Here is a 17,308-nt window from a genome sequence, read left to right on the forward strand (position 1 = left end):
CAGAGACAGCCCCACGATTTTCAGCCAGTGCCTCCGCCACGACTTGGAAGGTTTCACCAGTCCGCAGGGATCCACATTGGTCCTATACATAGATGACATCCTATTAGGTAATCGAGAAGAAGCTGCCCTCCGCATCGATGGTAAGGCACTTTTATTATACCTACACACCAGAGGCCACAAGGTAGACCCTAAAAAGATTCAGTGGGTCTCACAGAAGGTCCGATATCTGGGCTTCCTGTTAACCCCAGAGGGAAGACAGATGGACCCAGCCCGCATAAAGACTATTCAAAACTGCCCTCTACCGAACACCAAGAAACAACTTCGAGGTTTCTTAGGATTAATTGGCTTCTGTCGCCCCTGGTTGCCGTCCTGCGGGGAGTTAAGCAAACCGCTCCACCGACTCACTGCTAACCTTGCTCCTGACCCTTTGCAGTGGTCCCCGGACACTATTCAAGCCTTTCAGTTACTCAAGGACAGTGTGGCCTCCTCCATGTCTCTCCGCCCCCCCAATTACAGCAAACTCTTTCACCTTTTTGTCCACGAGAGGGGCGGAATTGCTAGTGGTGTCCTTACCCAGCTGAGCGGGCCCCACCATTTCCCGCTTGCTTTTTACTCTCAGCAAATCGACCCTGTCGCTCAGGGAACCCCATCCTGCACCCGGACTCTGGCAGCAGCTGCCCTGCTGATCACAAAGGCAAAGAGCCTAACCCTGGGTCATTTTACCACGGTTTGGACCTCTCATGCCTTGTCAGCCCTTCTGCGTAGGGGCACAACCCAAGTCTTTTCGGCCCATCGTCAGCAACAGCTAGAGGCCGAACTCTTAGAAGACACTAACCTAATTTTTGAAAGGTGTGGACCCCTTAATCCAGCTACCTTGCTTCCTGACCTGCCAGTCCTCCAGGATCAGCACGACTGTGTGGAAGTAGTTTACAGCATCTTACAGATACGAGACAACCTGTTTGACGTGCCACTGGACAACCCCGATTGCATCCTCTTCTCGGACGGAAGCTCCTTCTATGTTGATGGCAAGCGTTTCACTGGTTATGCTGTCACCTCTGAATGGGACATTCAAGAGGCCGCCTCACTGCCAGGCAACTGGGGAGCCCAAGCCGCTGAACTCTATGCCCTGGCCCGAGCTTGCCAGTTGGCCGCTGGTAAGACCGTTACCATTTTTACTGATAGCAAATATGCTTTTGGAGTTGTGCATTGTCATATCCACCTCTGGAAGTTTCGAGGTTTCCAGACAGCTGCCGGTAAACCCATTCAGCACCTCCCCCTCATCCACAAGCTTTTGGACGCCCTCCAAAAACCCTCTGTCCTGGCTGTAGTTCACTGCCGGGCCCATACTAAAGATAGTAGCCCCGTTACCCGTGGGAATGCCCTGGCTGACGCCTCCACCAAGAAGGCTGCCACCTTACCTTTAGCCATGCCCACATTGGCTATTGCAACCTCCTCCTTTACTCCACCGCACCCCGTACCAGTACCCGCTGCTGAACTACAATCGTGGGAAAGCCTCGGGGCCACTCTGGTCAAAGGGACCTGGCTTATGCCAGATGGCCGAGCCTGCCTCCCTCGCTCCACATACCCCGTGGCAGTTCGCTGGCACCATGATAAAGGGGGTCACTACGGCACGCACGCCCTCGTGGACACCATCGCTCGCTTTTGGTATGCTCCAGGCATTCAACCCTATTGCCTATCAATAGTGAAAGCATGCAGCACATGTCAGCGTAATGGACCTGCTCCGCCTCTTAACAAAATTAAGGGTGGAAGACCTCCGCCTGCTGCTCCATTTCAACATCTTCAAATTGACTTTGCAGATATGCCAAAGGCTTTTGGGAAAAAGCACCTCCTTGTTTTGGTTTGCCCTCTGACTTCCTGGGTCGAAGCTTTTCCTACTGCTAATTGTACTGCTGCCACAGTGGCGAAGATTCTCCTTAGAGATATTGTACCCCGTTTTGGCATCCCTCTTGTGCTCGACTCAGATCGCGGACCTCACTTTACTGGTCATGTCCTTGGCCGTTTAGAACAAGGACTGGGCATTTCACACTCCTTTCATACACCCTACCACCCCCAGTCTAGCGGGAAAGTTGAGCGTATGAATAGGGAACTTAAGTTTACATTGGCTAAATACTGTCAGGAAACAGGATTAAAGTGGCCTCAGGTACTTCCCTTGGTCCTGTTTCACCTTCGTACTCGCCCAACCCGCGCATTGGGATTATTCCCCTTTGAACTGCTCTATGGACACCCCCCTTTCAAAGGCGGGGCGCTACCACGTGCTGATGTTTCACTATTGGGAGGGGATCATATGACCGCGTGTCAGTTTCTCTCCCTACAGGCTCGCCTTCGTACCCTTTGGAAAGCCTCGCAGTTTTCCCAGACCGTGCCGCTGGAGGAACAAATCCACCCGTTCCAACCAGGGGACTTCGTCTGGGCCAAAAAGTTCGTTCGTGACGACACCCTCCAGCCAAGGTTTACTGGACCCCACCAGGTTCTTTTGACAACCCAGACTGCAGTGTTCCTGGAAGGACGCAAATCTTGGATCCACCACTCCCACGTCAAGCCAGCCGTAGTGGACCACAGTGACGGACCAGCAGCTCTTGTCACCACTGAGGACACTGCCTCCGACCAGTGGACCAGCTTACCTCTCTCAGACATTAGACTTAAATTGACTCGAAAAAAATGAGAGGACCCTTTATTCTGACAACTGTATGTTTTTTTATGCTTTTTTAGTTTATTTTCTGCTTATGAAGAATGCTGTGTTTTTGTAAATGACACCTACTCTGACACTTTTCAACGTACCAAACACCTAAGGGAAATGGCTAAAAACTACTCCTCTGGCCAGCCACCTTATGATTGGTGGGGAGCCTTATGGAATTGGCTGCCCGGATTTGGGTGGGTTAAAAAACTCTTGGTGGGTGGTGTTGGGGCCATAGTAGTCCTTATAATACTGTGTTGCTGTATTCAGTGTGTCCCCTCCCTCATAAACTCATGTAAGTCAGTTTATTCTTTTCCCACTTCAGCTAAAAGCCTTACTCTCTTCGAATTGGCCCAGGCTGAAATTGCCAAGCGGCCCTTGAGATCTTGAAATAGGGTGTAGCTTTTTGATTAATAGTTATCTCAAAGCTACAAATGGAGGAATGTTGGGTCTAAACTTTTGGTGAACTTTGGGGAGCCAAAACACACCCAGACTGGCCGTCTCTGCATAATCCTTTCTGAACCCTTTATCGAACAAAGCACTGACCTGCAAACTACTCATGACACCCCCTTTCTCAAGTAGCCATTAGCCTTTATCTCTATGCATTTACTTGTTAAACTTGCTTTTCCTGTAAAATCTTGATTGATTATGCATGACCATTATCTTTTGTTAATCACTTTGTTTACTTCTGTGTATAAATATTGATGCTCACCCCTAATAAAGGGGCCACACTTAATCTAAAGCTTTGAGAGCTAAGGATAGTGTGAGCCCGTTGATCAACGCATTGGTGTCTGGTCTCTGACAGAATTGTGTGCCCCATACCAACTCCGCATGAACTCGGGTGCTGGAGAGGTGAGTGAGGACTTGCTTTATTACCTAACAAATATCTGAATGGTCAATTTCAATTTGATGCATATGGATTCTTATTATCAATAAACATTAAACATTACTATTACAACCAATACTACTACTTAAAAAGCAGAATTCAGATCCAGACTAACAAGGCTACCCCTCTGATACTTAATACTACTACTTAGTAAATAATTAACCGTCTTTAATATTCTTAATTCTGTGCAAACAATATCTACTATAATCTCACATGTGGGAAATAAAAAGTGTATAGACACCCTATTATGCAAATGGAGAAACCGAAACACCTATATGTTAAGTAATTTTCCTAAGGACATAAATTGAGCCAGTAATAGAACTGGAATTACAAATCAAAAGTTACTAGTCCCTAGCCCTCTACTCATTCCACTGAGCCTCACCAACTCTCTTGCAGGTCTTGAGGCACACCAACATATATTTTATGTGCAGAGTATTTAGTAGTTACAGGATAATTGTGGCAAAGTTGCATTTATCTTACCAGATGAATATGGTTGTCATCTTAATATCCAGGAACAGACCCACTAGATAGATCTAACCAGATCCCTAAACTGTAAACCTGCATCATGAATAGTGAATGCACTTCCTCAAATAAGTATCAATATAATCATTTACAACTGTTCAAGCTGCTTCCCTAAACTTGCATCTGGACTCATCGTCAGAGTGTTAGGCCTCATCTAAATCCAATCTCAAGGCCAGGGCCAGTTCCAGGCACCAGTGCAACAATGCAAAGGGGCAGCACGTCCGGCTCTTCGGCAGCAGGTCCCTCAGTCCCTCTTGGAGGGAAGGACTGGCCACCGAATTGCCGCCGAATAATGAAGTGGCAGCGTTAAAGCTGCAGCTGAAGTGCTGCCAATCAAGGTTTTTCTTTTTCCCTGCCACTTGGGACAGCAAAAACGCTGGAGTCAGCTCTGTCAGGGACACAGCTTATCCATTCTATGGCTGCAGTCAGCTCACCAGAAATGGTGACAGAATAAAATACTATTGCATCCTACAAGAGGTATTCCTTAGGGAAAATGAGCACTTGCCCCAAACTACCTTCTGAGATCTCTCATAAAGGAAGGATAGGAGACATTCAAGAGCAATCCAACCCAATTCATGATGCAGGTTTACAGTTTAGGGCTCTGGTTAGGTCTGTCTAGCGGGTCTGTTCCTGGATGTTAAGACGAGAACCGTATTCATTTAGTAAGATAAATGCAACTTTGCTGGACAATTATTGATCAATGCCTAAATTTCTGCTTCTGTACCACCTCCCCCCTTACCTTCTGCCACTAAAGGCAAATAGATTTTAAAGTATTATCACTGCCAACTGATCTTTGTACATCACCCAGGCCACTGTGATTCATATCGTGTTCATTCCATAGCCTGATCTAAAAACAGACCAAAAGCATGGGTAGGCCGGGCAGAGGGGAGGGGAAATCTGGAGAATGAATAACATGAACGCCATTTCACCAAAACCATAACACACTTTATTTTGGAATCTTACTAGGAAAATATGAATATATACAAACTCAGTTCCATATTATAACCTCTGTAAGTTGCTAAAGGAATAATCAAACTAATATACTGAAGCAATGACAATTCTTCTTACTCGTGTTGGAGAAGTGTGAGGCACTGACTGATGAAAAACAAATATGGTACCTTTTTTTAGAAATAAAATTAACTCTAGCAACATTGTCTATCTTTAACAAAATAATGGAACAAATATTGAAAGCAATAAATCACTAAAGCTTAGATTTAAATCTGTCCTGGCTTAGTGGTAGTACATAGCTGAGCAGATCAGGGACAGAAATGTGACAATTCCATTCTTGGTCCCTCCCTTTACTTTAGTAAGGAGAAGTTGTCTGCTGTTGGTCCACCGTAGTAGCAGATAGTGTCTTCCTTTATGCTGTTGTGGCCAGAATATTGACAGGGAAGAGCCAAGGTTCCACCCATCCATTCCTTTCTTCTGCCCACACAACTGAGTGGGAAAAATAGCAGTGTCCCCTCAAAACCAGCATTCCCCTCCTCACTGTGAATCACAATATGGAGAGCTTATGTGGGGGAGTGAAATGCACCTTGCAATCTCCCCTCTCCTCCTTCACATGTGTCTCAGCCTGGTGGGCAGGGGCTATCCAAAAGTATCTATTTCTGTCCTATGATCAACAAGAAGCTTGGATGTATAAAGAAAAAAAAATCCCAAACATCACACTAGTTTTTACTAGATAAGGAAAATATCTCATATTTAAATTTTAGGAAAACATGAATTATAGTGTCTCATAAAATCCTACTTATAATAAATTAAATTATCTTAGATATGAACACTGCCAATTGTTTGGATTGAAAACTGTTTGAAAGGTTTCAAGTAGAGGGTAATGATATATAGTCTGTGTTATTTGGTGGTGGAAGAAAGGGTGTATCTAATGTAAAGTGCTGTCAGGATCAATATTAGGAAATATTAGAAAGTGTCTTATTTCACATCTTTAGTAATGTGTTGGAAGTGGAAGTAAGTAGCACATTAATGAAATTCACAGGTGGAAGCTTGTTGAGAGGTGTTGCAGAAACAGTGAGTGAAGAGAAATGATGCAAAGGGAGCTTTGGGAATGGATAGGAAATAACAAGCCGGTATTGAACCCCGGGAAAATTAAAGCTAATACATCTAAAACAGCTGGTGTAATGCACTGAAGCTCCATAGGAGTCATTGGACTAGCAACAGTTTAAGCTAGCAATGAATATGGGCCAATGCTCACAAACAGAAATATACAGTGAATATACTGGAAAGCAATATTACTCAACGAGATCTGGTTTGGTAGTAGCAAGAAATTAGATATATAGATGCTCCCTGCGTTAAGTAAACCCAACGTACACAAATCTGAGCTTTCGGAAACAGAAAAAGGAAGGGCTTTTTTTTTTTTTTTTTTTTTTTTTTTGCGTAATGGTTGCAGATATGTTTCTGACTTATGCAAAATTCTAGTTATGCAAGACATTCCGGAACGGAATGCTTGCATAAGTCGGGAAGCGTCTGTAAGTTTATTACGAGACACGTGAACAAACAGCCCAACACATTTTTGGGCTACAGAACAAAGAGGCACAATGACTGAGATCAGGAATATCCTTTTCTGTGGTTCTGATCCAGCACCCACTGAAGTCAATCGGAATCATTCTATTGACTAAAATGGACACTGCATCAGGTGTTATGACTCACCTGCAGTCTGGCATCCACTCACCACCCCTTTTAAACAGGGAACAAATGAAAAAGGAAATGTGTGTGGTTTGATATTATACACTTTGTAATCTTGCACTTTTAACACAGATTTAAGGATTACTCTTAATTTTATAAATTGTATAATCGAGATGAATATATTTATTTTGGATTCCAGTCAACATAATATATGGAGTATTTCAGTAAAAGCATATCAAATATCTGGGCCTGATCTGATGTGATTTTACAGCTCCATAGTAAATCCACTTTAACAAGGATGCATAAACTTAGAGTCAGAGGAACAGCTGGGATATGCCTATAGCATCCGTTGGACACACTTCTCTCTAGAGGGATCTGGGACAAACCTATTGCATTTCTTCTTATAGTCGTCTCTTGGCTCCACTGTGTTTTCTGTGATGTGATGGTTTTCTCAATGCTTCTACATGTTCATTGTGTACATACTGTTTCTCTTTTCCTTTGTTTTTGAAATTATATGGGTACTTGAAATTGTAGAGTTGTTTTACCTTGCAGATTTATTCACCGTTAATATATTTCTGCTTGAATGTTCCTTGTAATTGCTTCATGCAGTCTAATTTTCCTTTTCTAGGTAACAAGCACATGTTAATGAGAGTAAACAATTAATAAAAGGCTATCTAAAGTATTTTTAATTTTGAATCTTCTCTGTACTTCTGCACTGGCAATGTATAGCAACATTAGTTTTACAGCTGTATATAGAGAGCTAAATTATGCAGGTCTCACCTTGTGACTGAGAGTGCACAAGCACAGAGCCATTGGCCATTATCTTTGAAAACTCATGGCAATTGGGGGAGGTCTCGGACGATTGAAAAAAGGCAAATATAGTGCCCATCTTTAAAAAGGGAAGAAGGAGAATCCAGGGAACTACAGACCTGTCAGCCTGACCTCAGTCCCTGGAAAAATCATGGAGCAGGTCCTCAAGGAAACAATTTTGAAGCACTTGGAGGAGAGGAAGGTGATCAGGAATAGTCAACACGGATTCACTGAGGGCAAGTCATGTCTGACCAACCTGATTGTCTTCTATGATGAGATAATTGGCTCTGTGGATATGGGGAAAGCAGTGGATGTGATATATCTTGAGTTTAGCAAACCTTTTGATATGGTCTTCCACAGTATTATTGCCAGCAAGTCAAAAAAGTATGGATTGGATGAGTGGACTATAAGGTGGATAGAAAGCTGGCTAGATTGTCAGACTCAACAGGTAGTGATCAATGGCTCACTGTTTAGTTGGCATCAGGTATCAAGCGGAGTGCCCCAGGGGTCGTTCCTGGGGTTGGTTTTGTTCAACAGCTTTATTAATGACCTGGATGATGGGATGGATTGCACCTTCAGCAAGTTCACAGATGACACTAATCTGGGGGGAAAGGTAAATATGCTGGAGGGTAGGGATAGGGTCCAGAGTGACCTAGACAAATTGGAGGATTGGGCCAAAAGAAATCTGATGAGGTTCAACAAGGACAAGTGCAGAGTCCTACACTTAGGAAGGAAGAATCCCATGCACCGCTACAGGTTGGTGACCGACTGTCTAAGCAGCAGTTCTGCAGAAAAGTACCTGGGGATTACAGTGGATGAGAAACTGGATATGAGTCAGCAGTGTGCCCTTGTTGCTAGGAAGGCTAACGCCATATTGGGCTGCATTAGTAGGAGCACTGCCAGTAGATCAAGGGAAGTGATTATTTCCCTCTATTCGGCACTGGTGAGGCCACATCTGGATTATTGTGTCCAGTTTTGAGCCTCCCACTACAGAAAGGATGTGGACAGATTGGAGAGAGTCCAGCCGAAGAACGTGCTAGCCTCCCCTTCCCACAGCCCCCATTGGCCTGGAACGGTGAACCGCAGTCAGTGGGAGCTGTGATTGGCCAAACATGTGGCTGCTGCAGGTAAACAAACCGTCATGGCCTGCCAGTGGATTTTCCTGATGGGCCACATGCCAAAGGCTGCCACTCCCTGGTGTACATCATCTGAAACTAGATTTAACTCTAATCTCCTGAGAGTTCCTGTTGCTATGGGAAAACATTCTCCTGTTCTGGTCTTGACAGCTTCCCTAGTTGCTTATGCCAAAGTGTAAGTGAATGCAAGCTGATATAGGTTACTTAGCATAAGTGAACAGGGTTATATATAAAGCATAGGCCAATTTAGACTATATTACTGCTATTATATTGATGCTGTATGCTTAACACATACTGATATGTGTCTGATGCAGATAATATATATTGAGTAGTGTGGTCGTTCTATCTATCTATCTATGCTAGCCCAATATATATTAGTCAATAGGCAGGGAGGCACCTAGTAAGCTGAGTTTCTCAGCATCACCACTCCTAAGTTTCATTGTTGAATCTAACATTCAAGCATCTAGCATCTTTCTTTGTGTTTCCCTAGGCTATCCCCCTCCCCATTCCTTGTGCTCTAGTCAATGCCACATGAGTGGTGCTGTGCTTCCTGCCTAGTGTGGCTTCATTACAGCTGAGGTCTCTTCCATTTTTCGTTACTTAGATGGGAAGATGTGAATAAGGGGCTGAAAAAGTGTATGCAAGCGATTAGATTTTCTCTTTGTTTTCTCTACATTTCAGCTAAGTTTGTACAAACATCATACAAGGCTGAGACCAGGACATGAAAGGAGAAAAGAGAGGTTATTTCCTTCCTGCAAGGATTAAGAGCTACCTCTTGAGTGGAGAGAAGTAATTTTGGGGTAACAATGACCACTTAGCCAACTTCAAGTAGCTCCTGAAGAAATGACCCAAAGTAGAATTTAAGATCCCTGTCTAGCACAACATCACTAACCATGTGAAACTGAAGGAAAACTTGCTGCTCAAGATTCTTCCCTCCCACAGATTTCCAGGTAGTCAATTGCCAAAACAGCTGATCATGGGAGGCATGAAATGCTTCAGTTTTGCATAGACTTAGCTGGTCAATGTAGCAAAGTAGAATTATTGCTCTTGAAGCATATAAAAATCCTGGGACATCTTTAAAAATTCACAAGCCTTGTAATTATGTATACTCTGTAAAGCCTTGAAATGCTACTTTCCTCCGTAAGGGCTGTGATCATATGATGAATAAATGCTGCCTGCCCCTTTAGAAATGACAGTATCTTTTTGTAGTTATACTCTTATGTAAATGTCAAATGAAACAACAACAGCAAAGAATTTCATTGCTGGAAATGGTAAATCATGCATGTTCTCTTATTTTTCTTGCTTAATTCCCATGAAATTCAGGTGGCAGTGCCCCAATTATTTTTTCATGAAAAGAATGGTCTATATATTCTCCTACTCCTAAGAAAATAGTTCCCCTGTTGATTCTTTGCAGCAGTAATAAAGGCAGAATGTGTAATACATACTGGAAAAGAAACTCAAATAAACAAAAATAGTTGACATACAGTAGTGCATTCAGTAAAGAACTGACATTAACTAGTGCCTCATTTTTACAAAATAGTTACCTAGACTATTTATAACATTATGTTGTTGCTAGTGATAATATGTTTTTAGACACAGCTACTTCCAGTTTATAGTGACTTGCTGTCATCAGTTATGCTTCACCATCTGTGGACATAATTAAGTTTACCCTTAAATTTGATTTCCGTACATATCATTCACAAGTGACTCTTGTTTACTAAACACACTCAGGGTAAGCAAAAACAGAAAAGTATAGAGTTTGAATACACTGGAAATAATTCGGCTGCTAGGACTGAAAGTGCCAAAAAAATTATATTTGAGATATGCTTTTGAAAGCACAGCCCCCAACATATACTGCCTTCCCCCTCCTTCTCTTCCTCCCTCTATCTCTCTCACACATGAACACACACACACACCTTTCCAGAATTCCTTCCTCCCTCCCTCTCTCTCTCTCTCACACACATACACACACACCCCTTTCCAGAATTCAGGAACTCCCTCAAATTATATTTACACAAAGTTACCTTTACACCAGTCTAGAAGTGTAAAGAAGCCATGAAGTGAACATAACAGTAATTTATGTTCTTTAAGGGCAGTGTAAGAGGCCTTGCTGTAAATGAGAATCAGGCCCTACATGTGTTTTCATTACAGGACAAGTAAATTTCACACATAATTCCTTGTCAACCTTCCCAAATCCTGTCAGGTACTGAACTCCTGGGAGCTGAGAATAACCAACTCCTTTCAGGAAGTGCTCAAGGCCTAATAGGATCATGCCAATATGTCAGATTGTGGGGGGGCTGTTGCTGACTGGAACATTTATGATTCCCATGAATATTGGAATTTGATATTCATTTTCTGTGGAGAGTCAGGAGTATTTCCTGAAAAGTAAATGTTTTAGTGAAGGTTTCTGCCAGTTAGTTTATTTGCTAAAATACTTGCGGTAAGCAAACACCTAAGAAATGCAAAATCAGGACAAATAAATGTATTTACAATTTTTAATTAATATTGCTGGGTTTTTTTGTGAGTATTCTCCAAGCTCACTACTTTATCAAGAAGAAAAGTGGTCAACATGAAGAAGCTGTTTAAGTCTCCTAAGTGAGAGGTATTCATAAGGAATGACAAAATGAGAAACAAACCTATTATAATATACTCATCCCCACCCTCAACTTAATGAACCATGCTGTTCATTCTACAAAGATCAAAACAACAGGTGACAGTGAATCTATTTATGGCTTGTATTACCATAATATCTGAGCACTTCACAAAATTTAAAGTATTTATCCTCACAGCACCACTGGAGAGGTAGGAAAGTATTATTATCCCCATTGTGCAGATGAGGAACTGAGATGCAGAACCTAGAGTCCACACTTGTAATGGTATTTTGACACTTAAAGATGGAGAGATGCACCTAGTGGGATTTTCAATAGTGCCTAGGTATCTAACTCCAATTACCCATAGACCCTTTTGAAAAGCCCACCAGGTGCATCTCTCCATCTTTAAGCATCTAGGCCCAGGTCCGCAACAGGATTTAGATGCCTAACCCACAGAATTAGGCACCTGAGACCCACTGTTATCCATGAAATTCCCATAAAATTAGCTGCTGCCTAACCCTGTGGGCACTTAAACTCACTCAGAGCCTAAGTTTTTGCAGTAAAAGTTTCCTACACTCCTGCCTCTAAGCAAACACAATGCTGCTTCACTCCAAACACCTGGACACATTTCTCACATGAACCAGGGGAATATAGTCACTCCTCTGCCTAACTCGCATATGAGGACATATCCAGTAGGTTTGCTCAGAGGCTACCTAACTCCACGCAGAACAGAAGGAGGCAGCAGTACTCCCTTTTAACATTGAGCCCAGTGGCTAGGGTACTAATGCAGGCTGTGGGAGATCCCCACCAATTTAAGTCCCCCTCTCTGCCAGATGAGCAGGGATTTGAATAGGGATCTGCCACTTCTCAGGTGAGTGCCCTAAGCACTGGACTATGGGATATTCTGATGTGGGGCTCCCTCAATCTCTCCTATTGAAGTTAAGCCATTTTAATTAAATAATTACATGTTAATTGGATCAAAAATAGAAAGAGAATCACTGTACAGAATAAATGACTTGCGTAAGGTCACATAGGAAACCTATGGTGGAATAATATCTCCTGTGTCCCAGGCTATTGTCCTAGCCCCTGGAGTATCCTTCATCTCTGGTCCAAGTAGGGCAGCTGCCAGGCATTGGATACCAAAGAGGAATTGGATGAAAGAAGATGTGGCCTAAATATGATTTAACTCCTTTCTTTCATTGTTTATCCAGGCTTTTAAAATAGCTGTCTATATTGATAACATTGCTGTTATAATGTTGTTCACAGGACAGTGAAAAATATTGTTAAGGACTGTCAGTGTATATGTATAAGAAGGTAATATATCTAGAAATATGATTTTACTCTATATTTTCTGGGGTTTGTGGTTCTGCATTGGGTCTCATTGGCCCTTACCGATCTCTGCTAATTTTCAAAAAGTGCTATATAGATTCCAACATTTCATATTTGGATCCCTAAATTTAGGCCTAGGCCTTGGCTACACTGGTGCTTTACAGCACTGCAACTTTCTCGCTCAGGGGTGTGAAAAAACACACCCCTGAGCACAGCAAGTTACAGCAGTGCAAAGCACCAGTGTAAACAGTGCCCTAGCGCCGGGAGCGCGGCTCCCAGCACTGTAAGCTAATCCCCACAGGAAGGTGGAGTACTGCAATGCTGGGAGAGCTCTCTCCCAGCACTGGCGCCGCAACCACACTCGCACTTCAAAGCGCTGCTGCGGGAGCACTCCCACGGCAGAGCTTTGGAGTTTTAAGTGTAGCCAAGCCCCTAATTTCCTTAGGTGCTGATCACCTATGGACAATAACTTCAACAGGAAAATTCATGCCTTTTTTATGTAGGTGTGTGACACTGGCAGACCAGGTGCCAGCTTATGCCAAGGATCCTAAACTTCACTGAACACTGACAAATTCATAGCTGGAAAACAGTCTAACTCACGTGCGTGTTAGTATTGTTAAAACAGATAGTAGAGTTATACAGATGTATAAAATGCTTGTAGGCTGCTGCATGCATTAAACTTACTTGTAACATTGATATCCCATTTTATAAGATAATATTTAAGTATAGTATATGTAACTATATAAGTATTTGCTAAAACTGCAAAACCCCACAGTCAGGAGAAAAGCATTACCAAATATGAAATGCTAGTTTAACATAAGAGATGTTATCTTCTTTCCTACAAAAGAAGGTCTATAGACACCAGACAAGATAGTTGACCATGACTGGAAAAAATACTCTGTTAATTGCTTCCACGCCGATGAAGAGGGTACATGCACAAGCCCTCATCCCTTCACAGGTTGAATGCTGGGGCAAGGGCATAAAAATCTCTATCAAGGAGGCATTATCATCACTACGCTGCTTGGAATTCAGAGAGGGCAATATATTTAAGCAGAAGCAAGGGATCCCCAGCTGCTTGGCTTGGGTTAGCCATAAAGGACATACAGAGCTTTCATATTATAGCAGCTACTATTAGATTTTGGACCTAAGACTGTATTTCATTTGTGTATGTTTGCCTGCTTTAACCTTGTAAACAACTCTCTTAATTCTTTCTCCTAATTAATATTCTTTAAGCTTGATTTTTTATAGGATTGGCTATAAGCATTGTCTTTTGTGAGAGATCTAGGTTGTACTTGACCTGGGGTAAGTGACTGGCCCTAAGGAACAAAGAGTAACCTAAATATTGATGTGATTTTTAGTGTAAGGGATCATTTATCACAAAGGCAGACTTGCCTGGGAGGTAAGGTAGACCAGAGTACTTAAGGGGACAGTCTGTGACTCCACATTAAGGTCATTATTTAGCTTGAGTAGTATTGGTTGGTGAAATCAACATATAGAATTAACAACCAGTTTGGGATCTGTGCCCTGTTTCTTGACAGTTTGCCCTGAAGTTAGCACTCATGGTCTTGAGCCAGTTCATATAGACTGACAAGGTGTCAAAATATGGATTGAAATACCCAACTTTAGCTACTAAAGAATGACAATTTTCTTCATGAACAATCTTTAAAAGGTATAAAATGTCCTCATCTCATTCATGAAAGCTAAAGGGTAAATAAAAGACCACATCATTGCTTTAAAAAAAAAAAAGGAAGACCAAACAATTATTAGTACAATTCAGGTTTTTAAAATCCATAAGCTTTGTCTAAGTGAGGGAGAAATACAGACAGAGAAAGCTGTAAACACCAAACAAGGATTAGCTATTAATGTGTGTTTAAAAATGGACTGCAGATGCTCACAGTATGACTCTCTTTATGTTGAAGTATGCAGATATTTTCAAAGGAGGCAGCCTCTGTCAGAGACATAATCCATTCCTTTATTGCTGAAAGAGTCTCTGATTTCCAAGGCTTAATATAATTTTGTGTATATATATTTATAAAGAAAAATTATATAAGTCATAGCGGTAAAGAGCCTGTTTCAAAATTAATATTTTAATGCTATTGGTTTAAAATGCAAAACCAAAGAAAATCTTAATGGAATTATCCTGGAAAAAATATTATTTGAAGAGTGAAAATTGCTCTTTAGAGTGAGGAGTGACAAGGATGAAATTTGAGACTAATGGTTTAACTTCACAACTCATCTTTCTGTCAAGCTTCTGTCATCACACCTTCCTATAAATCATGTCCAAAAAATCTGTCTTAAAGTGAGGGTCTTCTCAGAAAAATGACTCTGAAATGGCAAAACAGGGTTCAGGACTAGATTTTTCAAAAGAGCTTAGCCTCCATTTAGCTATCAATTGAAGTGTCAGTTCAGCACTTACATGAATCTTCATTTTTGGTCTCTAAATTGGTGTTGACCATGTTTGAAAAATTGACTTTAATTGTTTATTGTATTTTGAGATCTTCCAGATAAAAATTTACTTTGTTTGCAGATAAAAAGATAACTCTTCTAAGGACAAGATTTGCAAACTCACCTTGGCATATAAATGCAAAGTTGCTTACTTTTTGGCTTGTGCATCATCCCTGATGACCCAGAGGCAGACTCCTCCACTACTTTCAGGGCCCTTGGCTGGGATCCGGTGGAATAGGATCCACGTACCCTCTATTGCCAGCCCCACCCTGGAGTTTGCAGCCTCCCCACCTTAGGCTGAACAGATTGCTGCTCTGCCCTGCTTGAGGGCCAGGGCCCCAGAGATTGTAGCCTTTAATTCTCTAATTGCCCCAGCTAGTGGGTTGACCCCACAGTGATGTAGTGAGGCAGAGTGGCCTCCCCCTGAGTCACAGGATGAGGGATAACTGCTAATGCACTACAAAACTCTAGTGAGATATGCTTAATTGGAGCACAATGTAAGACTTCTATCCCAATCACAAGTACAAGTTAAGAAGCAAAAGAAGCAAACTGTCCAGAAACAAAATCAGGGATTCTATCATATCAAATCAGACTTTGTTCATGAGAGATAAAAGATGAAGCGTACTGATTTTTCCATGGAAGGAATACAAACAATGAACCTTTGAGTAAAAGTAAAAGCATCATATTCTTACTATCAGAAAATGAGAATTAATCAGTTACTGACAAGAGAGGTGTTGTGAATTAAATACCTGCCATATTACTTATGTGTCAGATGTGAGTCCTGGGAAGTGCAGAGGAGTCCAAAAGACTGTACTTAAATGTGCCAGATAAGCATGGAGTTTTCTAACAATAAGGGATAAGTGGGGGTATCCCTGGGGAGTGGTTGATGCAAAACAAACAAAAAAAAACCCCAGCCTTTTGGAACTATGCCCTGAGGAGAGGGCCACAGACCTGTTCCTGGACATCAAAGGCCCAAGCTGTATAAAGAAACAGCTGAACTGTCTATCAGCTTTCTTGTTCCTTATTTAAAAACTGACGTGGACTTGTAACTAAGTAGACAAACCCAGTTGTGGGGTTTGAAAACTGACACATACCAGAGCCATAGGCTTAAGTTGGGATGACCTCTGTAAGCTTTTAGCATGCATGTACTTTTTTAAATTGTTTTTATACGTTTTCTCTGTAATTTTTTTAACTGAAGAATAAATGCAGATTGCTTTGTGAAGGCTGCTTGGTTGTACACTATTAAAGCCCCTGGAGAAAAATAAACCACTGGTACTGGACTCTGGTCAGACTTGCTGGGGAAACCACACTAAGGTACAGAAGGACTGTAAGCATAAATCCCTTATCTGGAGAAAGAAAGATATGGGTCTCTGCTGGAGAGAGGTGATGGTTGGGAGCGAGAAACCAGAAGACCTTTGAGGATGACCAGGAGGGAGGCCAAAGGTGTAGTTAACACAGAAACTGTGACATCTTGTGCCTACTGATAAATTGACTTATTTGTGATAGCTAAATGGTAAGTCACAGCAGGTCAAATGTTGGGTACCAGAGGTATTCAAAGGCCCAAGGCTTCCAAATGGAACTCTTTGGATTTGGTTTTGATTCTGAATTCGGAGATCTCTTTCATAGCCTTCCAGCTATTTATTCAGACCTCCCCAGTACTATTTTGTGTCCATTTGTCCTTACATTTTAACAATGGTTTACCTAATAAGAAAAACACATTCCTCATTGTGAGGTTAAAACATAAAAAAATAACAGTGACAGAAAAAATAGTATGAGGCAGGGGAAAAGCGCCCAAAGGTTATGAATCTACAGTTATGTGGTTACCTAGATGTTTCAAAGTCACACTGATAAATATATACAAATACTTTTTGGCAGGGAGTGGAAATGGCATAGGTAGATGAGGAGAATAGGAAGATGGGGTAAGCTGATGTAGAGGAGGAGTAGGAGGAGGAAAAGGAGAGGAAGGGGATGGACAAGGCAGAAGCAACAGGTAAGCATAAAATAAGGGTGAAAGGTATGGTAAGGCGAAGGAGAATGGTGGAGTTAAAGTCCACTGGTTGCTGGCTGTTGCTGAGGGAGTTAGTCCAGTGTTGTCTAGAATTCTGTTGACATGATAGAACATAGGCTCTGATGTCAATAGAGCAAGAAAGCCAAAGTCTCTTAAAATTCAGTGCAGGGCTGAATCTCTTGCCAGATTTGTCCTTCAGGGGAAAGGGGACTTTTGCATGCTGCCCTCACAAGACCTAGATAAGAGGTC

General features: G+C 42.1%; 1 protein-coding gene across 1 annotated transcript in view; it reads left to right on the forward strand.

Moving 5' to 3' along the window:
* The window catches only part of LOC127048170 (protein NYNRIN-like), a 258,398-nt gene extending 255,653 nt beyond the window's left edge, over nucleotides 1-2,745 (forward strand). Inside the window, exon 2 of the mRNA XM_050947635.1 lies at nucleotides 108-2,745. Coding sequence (XP_050803592.1) covers nucleotides 108-2,683 — 2,576 coding nt within the window. The 3' untranslated portion in view covers nucleotides 2,684-2,745. The remainder of the gene's footprint in view (nucleotides 1-107) is intronic.
* The last annotated feature ends 14,563 nt before the right edge of the window (nucleotides 2,746-17,308 follow it).

This window comes from Gopherus flavomarginatus, chromosome 1 (assembly GCF_025201925.1).
Source record: "Gopherus flavomarginatus isolate rGopFla2 chromosome 1, rGopFla2.mat.asm, whole genome shotgun sequence".
NCBI classification, from domain to species: Eukaryota; Metazoa; Chordata; order Testudines; family Testudinidae; genus Gopherus; species Gopherus flavomarginatus.